This window comes from Blastomyces gilchristii (genome assembly GCF_000003855.2).
Source record: "Blastomyces gilchristii SLH14081 genomic scaffold supercont1.23, whole genome shotgun sequence".
NCBI classification, from domain to species: Eukaryota; Fungi; Ascomycota; class Eurotiomycetes; order Onygenales; family Ajellomycetaceae; genus Blastomyces; species Blastomyces gilchristii.
Genome location: NW_003101659.1, coordinates 556,208 through 567,088, shown reverse-complemented (window position 1 = coordinate 567,088; position 10,881 = coordinate 556,208). Strand labels below are relative to the sequence as shown.

Here is a 10,881-nt window from a genome sequence, read left to right as displayed (position 1 = left end):
AGGACGAGTAACTATATTCCTCCCCAAGGCGGGCTGTTGATCGATGTGAATATCCGAGAACGGAAAAGGCGTTAACGCCCTGTTTACCCTCATAAATTTGGTCTTCTCGAGTGAAATTTACATCAGGGCTGACATGAAGGTACTATCTGTCGCCGTTCTTAGAGCGGCTAGCTGCATAAGCTACATGGAAAATAGTTTTCGGCCGTGTCTCTCTAATGTCGTCATATAAACGCAGCATTCGGCTGAGCAGATAGGATAAGACTCTTAGTCCATTCATCACTACGCAGCCTGGTTAGAAGTATTGTTTCCGTGTCCCTCCGTGGCGCCTTTCTCCAACAGTTCATGCCGCCTCGTTCGCGTTCTAAAGGCGCTTGGCATGCACTTGCATCCCTGCGCGATATCGATACAAATGAACTGTTAGGAAGCCTTCCGGATTCAAGTTGGATTTTATTTCTTTTTTCTCCCCCCCCTCTCCCTTCCCCCTGTCTGCGTCCAATATGCGAGGGATTAGAGTGGCCCCAACAGAGTTAATCTGAACAACAACACGGCGAGGCTGCTAATTTAGTGTGCATGCTCAAGGATGGCATCCAGTGCCGACACCCATGTCAAACAGAGCGTGTTGGTTGTTCTGACAGAAAAGTAGGGAGGAAGAGGGGGCATCTTTCTATACCCGGTACACTCCTTCCCCAAATCCTCCTGTAACCCGTTGCCTCGGGGAATTAATTCATAAATCTGAAGTGTATGATCTATGACTAGGATGGGAGCTTTCATCATGAGCCGCATGTGCCAAACAAAACTGAATTCTAGTGACATTCTCGGCCTACCTTCAGCGGTTGCAGAAATCCACGGGAACGAGTTCTTCATATTCGAGAGACCGAGGTGGTGCGGTTAACCTGGCGCAAATGCCCTTTAAACGCATTACCCCGCGAGCGGGCCGCCGGTTTTTGTCCTGTGCATACGATTGGAGCTAACTACCAAGGACAGCGAAGGCCCCGTTTTTCTTTGCGAGCCTTATTTTGTTTTAGCTTTGGTAGCTCTCCTACTGGTAACCGACAAATCTAACCCTGCAGGATCTCCGCTCTCTTCTTGCCTTGTTGGGGAGATCATGGATGATATGCTTTGGAGATGTCCCGCAGTACATGTTTTGCAGCAGCATGTAAACAATCTTCATCCTCGACTTAAAAGATCTTATTTCATGCGTTACCTCCAGCGCTAGATGTCCCGAACAGAAAAAAGCCACAGAGGATTTTTGCATCCAAGGAAAGAGTGAAGAGCAAAAGGTAAAACACGATAGGCGACAACAAAAGGCGTCACGAGATAGGAGCAACGGTTAATGAGAAGATGCAGACGCTATGATCGACCAGACAGCTTCGACCATCGGTTGTCGAACCACCTTTCTATCCGTGACCTTGCAAAGTTAAATTCCGCACTTGCCAGCACGCGATACAGTCCTCGCCTCTTGTCGTTTTATTTGCTTTTTATATGGCTTTTCTTGGTCCCTCTTACTTAGGAGGATCGGGACGCCATGGCGCCAGAGGAAGCAGTATCAGAAAAGCAGAACTGATGACTGGAATGAAGAGAGGTTTAGGACCATAGGCCCTGGCTACTTACGTTGTAAACACGATCATTTCGGTGTTTTTGGAAGCCTACATTTCATCGATTTGTCGAATTGGAGATGGATGAGGCGCAAAATCGGCAAACGAGGAACGGAGGGACGTCCAGGAAAAAGGAGGGTTGTGCTGCTGAGATTTGTCCTCCACTCCACAGGAAACATGCAGGTAAGTAAACGTGGGGGTTTTCACTCGCGTAACCAAGGCCATGCAGACATGAAACAGTCGAACGGTAATGGCAGGAGTCTATTCGTTTATGAGATGGAACTATTATTTGCGTCAAAGTGTTCCATTTTCCGGCAGCTACAGGATTAAAGGATCCCAGATACCAAACCAACGGAGGGGGCTAAACCGAGTAGCGGAACTTAAATCCAAAGTCGGCCGCAGCTCACTACTTAGTTCATTAACTAAAAGGAGGAAAATTACCACACTCACCTGGGCATCACGCCATCAGTTGAGGAACTGATGTATTGATTACTACATACATTCCTTGGTTCGGTGCCCAACTCAAAGTCCACTTAAGCGGAGGAAAACAGCTCGACCTGTTGGCGCCGTCCACGTCAACATGTAACTTCACTACATCTAATGATGTCCATTTACGGAGAAATTGGGTTGAGAGAAGGACGGATGGAAAGGTGGAGAGACAATTATAGGGTTGGTAGTAGTGGGGAGAGACGGGCGTTTATAGGAGTACAGACATCCCCCTTTAGTCTACGAGGAAGCTTGTTTGGAGGTAATGAGATATTTCATATTGTGAAAACTACTTGCCCTGGCGCCTGTTCAACTAGTTAGAATCCAACGAACGGAAAAAAAAAAAAAAAAAAAAAAAAAAAATATATATATATATATATATATAAAAGAGAAAACAACAGCGGGGAGAGCTTAGTGCACATGTACTCCGTACAGTAAGTTATATCAAGTAGGAACATAATGTTAGTAACATGACGCCCATCTAAGGTAGCTAGCTACAAATCCCAGCCAAGTTATCAAAAGAGTAAAAAGCTAGCCAGCGAAGCAACTGCTAACTCTGCTCGAGCATGACACTAGCTTCCCCATGAGCTAGATGATCAAAGCTCTCCTCACTCGCCGCTGTCGTCGGTGGGCTGGGCGGGTCAAGCGGACCCTCGTTATGATCTTTCTCAGCGACCAACGTGCTTTTAGTCTGTCGGTGCTCACCAGTGCTAGAGGCTGCTTTAGATGAAGGATCATCCGCCCATTTCCTGTCGCCAATATATTCAAATGCATCCCCAGCACCACGAACACCCTTAAGTTTCTGTCGCGACTTTTCCCGCTCCGCAAGCCAGAATGAGTTGCCTCCATCTTCATCATCCGCATCTTCAGACGGCGGAGGAAATAAATTCCTCAGATGCCATCCACCCAAGAACATCCCATCCAGGTCAGCCGACTTGCGCACTCTTAACCACTCTTCTAGATCGCGCCCGTACATTTGGCTTATTTCCTTCTGCCCAGTACCGGAACTGAAGTTTTTGGCCCAATGCGGACGTCCACCCATCTCTCGCATTAACCATTCGAACGCCTCGTAGTACCTGGCCGTACAGGGCGGGTCCCGCAGGTGCGGGCGGTAAAGAGTCGCATTGAGAAATAGTGTGGGTCCCGATACGCAGGTTGGGTCCAGATAAGGGCGTGGCGTGTTGGCTTTGGATGTATCAGAGACGCGCACTTCAATGGGAGCATGCACCCAGAGCCCTTCGGAGCTGAATGGGATCTGGGCAGTAGCCGCATCACCATTTAGCCAGGCTGAAAGTCGAGTGATAGCTTCTGGTCCCTTTTCTAATGGTAGTGCCCACTCATTGACGAACTGGGAGTACAGGCAGTTCATGAGCAGGCCTGTTCGACCAGGCTCCACAGCCGAAGCGGTCAGTTTACCAGCCCTAAAACCATATTGCATACCGAAAACAAACCATTCGACCCAGGGGAGAATTCGCGGACAATAATTGGAGAGATATAATAAACTATGGTAAATAAAATTACCAACACGGCCGCCGTAGAAGTTGGCTGGTGGCTGGCGGAGGGGTAGTTCCGTTTTATCCGCGCGCCAGACGATCGCCCGCTTCCAATACGGCAACCACCAGACGCGCACATACTCCGAAGATGTCCAGAGACCCTTATCCCACGATTCTAGTACTTGTGGTAACTTCTGTACAGATTGCTGCCATGCTATTTTAAAGCTTGGTACCGTCTGCAGTGTCATTTCCGTAATGATGCCGATTGCGCCTAGCGACAAGAGGGCGGCGCGGAAGAGCTCCACATTGCTCTCAGCACTACAGCGCACCACCTGCCCGTTAGCTAGGAGAATGTTCAGCGCCAGCACGGACTGTGACAGCAGTCCGTATCTCAATGAGCTGCCATGGGTCCCCGTCGAGATCACGCCGGCAATACTCTGCTCGTCAATGCTACCTAGATTTGGCAGCGTGAGGTCATATTTCTCCAGCTCGACACCAAGATCACGCAGTCGTATGCCCGCCTCGACTGTCACAATTCCCGTGTCGCGCGAGAAGGAGAGGATACGGCGGAAATTGTCGAGGTTGATGAGCCAGGCGGAGGTGCAGGTGAGGTCTGATGGCGAGTGTGCGCTTCCGACTGTGACCAGTCGGCGGCGACACCGGCGAGCGAGCGTGACAACTTTTTGAAGCTCTGGAACTGATTCAGGTTGTATGTAGAGTTCTGGGCGCCAGTAGAATGTCTTTGCCCATGTGTGATGCAGGTGGGAGGATGAGGCGCGGAAGGGGATGGCGGGGTCAAGTTTTGAGAGCTCATGGGCGATGTGGGGGTCCATGGTGGGCTTGTCTATTAGATCAACGCAATCACGATCGGCGTAGCAAAGGAGTCGGGGAATTCGATCGTGATAGGAATAACGTATTGTGTGGCCTTAGAGTGGATTTTCTTGTGATATTGTGTGATGTGATTAGACGTTGGCTGCTGAAGGCTTGCCGCTCCAGCGCATGGGGTTGGATAGCGGAAGTGAAGTTGTGGCAACGCGCCCGCAGTAGTTAACTCTTTGGCAGGGTCACAGTATGCGCACTTTCGTCGTCCTAGCCCTCTGAGGACTGGATATACTAGCTGTCTTGTAGGCTTGTTGTGCGTGAGAGGGTCTAGCTCTCTGCCTGCGTGTGGATGTTGTCACTGATGAAGTTCGGAACCGAAGCTCGCCGAGGCGTTTACAAAGATTTAGTGAGGCCTGCCTAGCAACGCCAAAACGAGCAGAAACATAACGGGCAAAAAGAAAAAAAAGATGCACTTATGGTTGTGATACTTCATATTTCTTTCATATTCACATGATTTATTTTCCTTCTTCCGCTGTGGCATTGCACCTAATGCATTGTTCCGCCTGCTATGCAACTAGCAAAGGTTGATATCAAGCCATAAGCCCCAGAGCATGTACTCCGTACTACCTCACTCTCAGGAGAAGCGTGTATTGTTCATAATGCGATTAACAATATAGCGATACATGTCGTATGTATAGAAGTCGTCTCTTAATTTTTACATGAGAAGAAACAGCCCCTCGCCAGGGTCCTCAACCCAACCACCTCCCCGCACCCTAACAAACACCAATGCAATGCATCAACCTTTTTACACAGATCCGAAAAAGCTGAGATCTGAGATCAGCCAGAAAGAGGGGGATCCCTCTTACACGCTGTCATGCACATTATTGTATAACAGGAAACAGCCAACCAACCAGAGAAGCAAAAGTCAGACAAGAAAAGAAAAGAGAATAGAGGACAGAGAATGTAGCACCAAGATCACATCAAAATCAAGAGACAAAAAAAGACATGAAAACGAGCTCCGCTATGGAAATTAATGCAAGAAAATGGATTAAATAAACAAAAAACAAGTCCATAATGAGGAGGAGGCTAGCTGATCAACCTCCTCCAAAACGGCAAGCAGAGTGAAGAAAACAAATATAAAATCACCGAATCGCTTCTATAGCAGCATTAAGGGGTATAACGGTTGGCGTCTTTCTTGGAGATACCATGCCCCGATCTTCCCACTTTCTGAATGCCCGCTTACATTCGTTTGGAAGTCCGTAAATCACGACGCTGCTGTTGGGCAGGAATGGCCGGTCTTGCAGAGATACAGCCATGATGCTGTATTCCTGCGCGAATATCAATGCGGAGGCGAATTCTGCGGATCGCGCGTGGGCTCGATCTCCAACAATACTACAAAGAGTAAGTAAATGGAACGGTAAAAAGGTTCCAGAATTGAGGAATACGGGTTCTACTTACACAAAAATCTCAAAGAAGGTATCCAAGATGTGAATGTAATTGGGGTCGAGATCGCGCTGGCAGAACGGTTCGATTTCCTGCACAATATCATTCGGCCTCGTTACGGGCGACGAGGTCCCGCGACGACTCCAAAAGCCAGATCCAAACCTCTGCCCAAGTTCATAGTCTATGCGGTAAAGTCGGCAGCAATATTTCCCGTTCGTGGGCTTCAATTTCCAATGATCTGCCGTTTGACCCGCGGTTGGTTGGAAAGTGTCCGGAAAGGTCTCGAAGAATCCCGGTGGTTCCTTGCCTTCAATGACTTCCTCGATTTCACCTGTTAAGCCCAGGTCCATACCTATAAGTCTGGCGCAGCCCAGCTCATCAGCTGTACTTCCACGACCTTGCCAGAGGTACAGCTTGCCGAATTTAGCAGAGATTAGGTACGGATAGCCGGAACATAGACTCGAAGCGGCCAGATCGACTTCATCAAAGGCAATCTGGCCCATATGTCGGCGGCCACAGAGCATATACATTGCAGAAGAATTGGTGCGACTCCCCGAGCCACGACGCGTGATGATAATGCCGCCGAGAGCTTGAATGAAACTTGGCGCCTCTTTTCCTTGCTTGACGAGCTCAAGCTTACAGCTATTTTCCCGGGCAACCTTGCGAGCAAATAGCTGTGCGTCCTCAATGGCCGCCTCAGCTACTTCGTCGCCGCACCAAAGATGAACTTGAGTGGTTTTAGAACCCCCTGCTACATCGAAAACATGCACGCATAGATACATGCTTTGTTCAAAGAGTATATACCCTTGGTTAGCTGGAAGATCCTTCCGCTTCCCATCGCCAGTGATCTCCCATATTTGCTTCGATATTGTGCTGATTTTGGGATATACATCCGGTCGTGACATTAATACCGACTGAGGGTCGACTTCAACTTTATCACTTGCTTTTGGCATAGCGTCGAAGAAACTTGAAAAGACATTAACTGCTTCCGATGACTCGGGGAATGGCGATATTTTAGAGCCAATCAAGGTTGACTTTTGTCTAGCAAGCGTGGGGCTAGAATGTTTCGGAGGTACAGGAGGGGAGTCAATACGTTCTGGTGGGAAGGGAGGAAGACTCTTTTGGCCTAGAGAATTTGCTGCTGGGGGTGAAATCGCAGCAGGTTTGGGAGGTGGACTTGGCTTTCCCTCAGACTTGAAACTGTCACTGGAAGTGGTTCTTCGTGGAGTTGGGGTAGGGGGAAGAGAGTCGACCTCCACGTATTTTTTCGAAGAAAGTAATTCCAACTTGGGCTCAGTCCCGTCGTTTTCTGAATCGGTTCTTTGAGGACCATTGCCAGTAGGAGTAAACTTTCTAAGATCAGGAGACTTCGAGGATACCAGTGGTTTATCTTTGGTTTGTTTCAGTTCACTTGGTGTGAAGAGTACATTAGCCACGTCCGACTCCCCCCTGCTCGACGGGAACCCTCTGAGTAATGATCTCACATCTTCTTTGGTAGGTGAAGCATCCAGGCCGAATTTATCACCACTAGAGTTGGCATCAGGCAATCGCCACGATGTCGTTACTTCGACTTTTGAGGGTGTTTTATCTTCATTCTGCTGTGCTTTCGGTTCAGGCTTTGCAGACTGTGGTAGCCTTCTTTTCGGTCCCTTTGCTCGACCTTTTGTGGTGTGCGTCAACTTCCCTGGTGTAGATGGCTCAGACGACCCAGAATGTAAGGATGTTGGCAGTGATGGTTTATCATTCGAACCGCTAGATGACCCGTTGCTAGAAGGAGGTCCGCGGGATAAGAGGCCTGCTAAAGCAGGGTTCAACCTATCAGCAAGTTTCCCCGTACCAGAACGTGCACGTGGGGCGCTGGGTTTCCCTTGACTAGCACTATGATCGTACGTGGACGCAAAACTTGACACTTTTGAGGACCGGTCAGGACTGACCCGGCCGCTATTCGATTCCGTCGTCGTCGAATGTGGCAGCGAAAAATCAGTCTTCTGATCTAGTTTTGCGGTGGTAACATCGAATTTTCCAGATGATAAATTTGGTGAGCGCTTGCCTAGCTCAGGTTTTCCACCTTCTAGGCTGTTTTCCGAAGGTTTTGAGGTAGGGGATTGGAAGCCCGGGGTAGCAGCAGGGACGACATTACTGGCACGGCCTTGAATGTCCGACCCAACGGCTCCGGCCAGCTTTACTTCTCTTGAAGGACTTCCAGCTTTGGGCTGTTCGGCTGGATTCAAGAGTGTGCCGTTCCCCGAAAAGTTAGGAATAATACTTCCACTTCTGGACTTTGTCATGGCTCTCCGCCTTGCAATGGCCTCCGGGATCTCAGGCGACGGTTTGTCCGGGGAAGGAGACCTGCTATCTCCAATAGTTGGGCGTCGGATCGAACCTCCACCAGCTTTCATTGCCTCTTTCTGTTTAAGAATACTTTCCTTGAATTCGTCCACTTTATCAGACCTTTTCGGTCCTCCTGTTGCGTTCAGGCCGGCTTTGCCTCGTAGAATGTTATCTTTCAATACGTCGGGTGCGACATAGTTTTTCGTTTCGGTCCTCCTTAGCTTTCCAAAAACATTCTTGAACTCCGGCTCATCTTTGTTGGAAGCTTCGTCTGCTATTTCGCGACGGCGCAAGTTCGCTCTGAAGTCATTTAAGGGAGGTGTGGAAGGCTTCAGTTTCGGTGAAATCCCTTCGGTTGACAGTTTCCCTAGGGATCCTATCCCCTTTTGAGGGCCTCCAGGTGACGCTACCGCTGGACTATCGCTACTTTGTTTGGGAGAACCGATAGCCCCTGACTTCAGGCCATCAAGCTGCTGAGGGTTTTCAGGAGCCTGTGATTCACTCGCCGTTGAGTCAATGCGTAGTCTTCCATTGTCGGATTCTAGAGCGTTACGTGGCCTTGGGTGGCTAGATTTCGCTGTGTTTAGGGCATCCTGATTTTCAGATTCTCTGGAAGATTGGAATAAGGCACCTTTCGATTCTGTTGGAGGTTGGTTCTCATTTTGCGCTGAGAATTTTAGAGATCCCGGTCTTCCCAAATCGACACTAGCTTTGTTTTGCCTGAGTCTGTTACTTAACCCTTTCTTCCATTCAGGTTCCTCTTGAAACTGCGGTTTAGGCTTGGGAGAATCTGGTTTGTTTAGCGCACTCTCCAACCAAGTGGCTTTCGTGGGACTCCATCGCCGCGAATCCATTGTTTTTGATGGGCTGGCAGGCAAGTCCGACGGCTTGTCTCCCGCATTGCTAATCGAACCGGATCGCGACAATGGCTGGGAAGGAAGTGACGGTTTCACGAAAGCATCATTGGGTGATTTCGATCGTTCCAGATCCCCCCTCCCTTGCTGGCGAATAGTTGTTGCTTCGCTGTGGCTCGAGCCAGGGCGTGAACTTGGAAGATGAGGCACTTCATCGCTTGCTTCTTTAGGTAGAGTTGTGGGTGTTTGGGAGACTGGCTTGGAGGCTACACTGCCCCGCCCCTGTTGGTGGCTCCATCTCTTTGAAACGCTATCAGACCGCTTCATCATAGCACTTTGCACAAACCCACCCAATCCTTTCGTTGGAGAAGAGGGTCGATCCGCAGCAATCCGACCTTGAGACGGGGACATTGCCAGACGGTCTGTTGCGTGAGGATCATTTGCAGTGAAAGACGCACGCGACTCTACTCTCTGAGTGCTGGACAGCGGAACCGGGGACCCTAATCCACCAGTCGTAGAGACAGAAGAAATGCTGGAGTACCTGTTTCCCAGGCTGCTAGTGCCATATACAGAACTGCCCCTGGACGGAGACCCTGAACGGTCACTGGTATAATCGTTGTTTATTACCTTCTCAGAGTCTACCTTCGACTCTCTGCTAAAACCAGGCAACCTCGTGTTCCCGCTCATCATAGAAACATCCGACATAGAACTGTCTTGGGCGCGTCTATATGCAGGAGATCCAGTTCCGCGCTCAGCTGTCTGTCGAAACCAGGTAGGGTCCTTTGAAGCCAGCGACTGGGCAATGTGAGATCGAGACGGAGTTTGATCCGCGTCCGGTGTGGAAGTAGACCCCAAACGCGTTTCGACAGTAGATTTAGGCGAATGGAAGGATGGGAACGGCACCGTACCAGTATCGATATCTCGAGAGCCAGGCCGTTGCTGCCAAGTCAACCCTCGCGAGGAAGGCCGTGATGATGTTGATAGTCTGGCAAAGTTACGCGCCAGATCGTCTGTTTTGGCCGCATCAGAATCCCCCATTTCCCTCGCTGCGAGTGTAGTATCGGAAGTTTCTTTTTGTGGGGATGGGAGAAGTGTTAACGGGGGTTCAATTGACTGTGCGCGTATGGGAGAGGAGTGAGACACGCTTGCTGCCAAAGGGGAAGTATTGTAGGGGCCGGGGGAGTCTTTGGTTGGGGATATGGATCGGGCACGCTCTGCGTTGACATAGAAACATAAGCTGTTAGCCAGGAAATCATAAAATGTCGGGTTATTGATTGTCTTTTTTTGTCGGTGTCCCCTCAGCAGAGAGGGGAATTCCAATTCCCGAGTAAATAAATAAAGCCGCAAAACCGGGGCGCTGGCGGCAAGGGAAATAGGGATAATGCAAACTATACCAGCTCTTCTAGCCTGTCTTTCTTTCCGGCCTTGTATGATCTCTTCTTCTAGCTTTCTAGCGCGCTCTTCGTCTTCCTTGTCGCGCTTGTTGCCCAGCTCACGGATGCGGTCAAGAAAGTCGCTGACATCCTCAGAACCACCCGCCTCGGTCCCGCGCTCCATGGCTCACGCTGCCTACCTGCAAACCGACAAAGGGAGGGGGGAAACCAAGAACCGTCTTGCACCATATACGGACAGCGAGGCATCAGAAAATAACAGGATTCCGTCCCGAGGTCTTGATCCTGAGTCTTTTTGGGGAAATTTATGGTCGTGGGCCAAGGAAGATAGTCCGCCTCATTCTTGTTCGTCCATGCTGCTCGGTCAACTGTCTTACATAATGCGGCTAAATAGTTAGTTAACTAACTTAACTAACTAGTTCACTTTCCAATGGACCGAGAGGAGGGTTAAAACTGGTGGAACAAG

The 10,881-nt window shown here is 49.6% G+C and overlaps 3 protein-coding genes across 3 annotated transcripts; 1 reads left to right on the top strand and 2 right to left on the bottom strand.

Moving 5' to 3' along the window:
• Positions 1–504: 504 nt before the first annotated feature.
• Positions 505–2,084, top strand: BDBG_17742 (uncharacterized protein; the record flags this gene model as incomplete). The annotated part of the gene is made up of 3 exons (XM_031725392.1): positions 505–882; positions 1,511–1,778; positions 2,025–2,084. The coding sequence occupies exons 1-3, from the start codon at positions 749–751 to the stop codon at positions 2,082–2,084; spliced, it is 462 nt and encodes a 153-aa protein (XP_031580726.1). The 5' UTR covers positions 505–748.
• A 358-nt stretch (positions 2,085–2,442) lies between these two features.
• On the bottom strand, positions 2,443–4,851 carry BDBG_08395 (D-arabinono-1,4-lactone oxidase). The gene has a single exon (XM_002621318.2). It carries the CDS (start codon positions 4,405–4,407, stop codon positions 2,632–2,634), a length of 1,776 nt encoding a protein of 591 aa, XP_002621364.1. The 5' UTR covers positions 4,408–4,851; the 3' UTR covers positions 2,443–2,631.
• Positions 4,852–4,870: 19 nt separating this feature from the next.
• On the bottom strand, positions 4,871–10,807 carry BDBG_08394 (gelsolin repeat protein). Its single transcript, XM_031723542.1, has 3 exons — positions 10,419–10,807; positions 5,855–10,238; positions 4,871–5,788 (listed from the first exon to the last, which is right to left on the bottom strand). The coding sequence occupies exons 1-3, from the start codon at positions 10,579–10,581 to the stop codon at positions 5,539–5,541; spliced, it is 4,797 nt and encodes a 1,598-aa protein (XP_031580725.1). The 5' UTR covers positions 10,582–10,807; the 3' UTR covers positions 4,871–5,538.
• Positions 10,808–10,881: the final 74 nt, after the last annotated feature.

Bases quoted from the DNA above. Each gene is read 5' to 3' on its own strand.
- BDBG_08395 (XM_002621318.2), bottom strand. From the start codon at position 4,407: ATGGACCCCCACATCGCCCATGAGCTCTCAAAACTTGACCCCGCCATC.
- BDBG_08394 (XM_031723542.1), bottom strand. From the start codon at position 10,581: ATGGAGCGCGGGACCGAGGCGGGTGGTTCTGAGGATGTCAGCGACTTT. The intron at 10,239-10,418 runs GTATAGTTTGCA...ATGTCAACGCAG, and splicing joins AAGACAGGCTAGAAGAGCTG to AGCGTGCCCGATCCATATCC. The intron at 5,789-5,854 runs GTAAGTAGAACC...TACTCTTTGTAG, and splicing joins ACCTTCTTTGAGATTTTTGT to TATTGTTGGAGATCGAGCCC.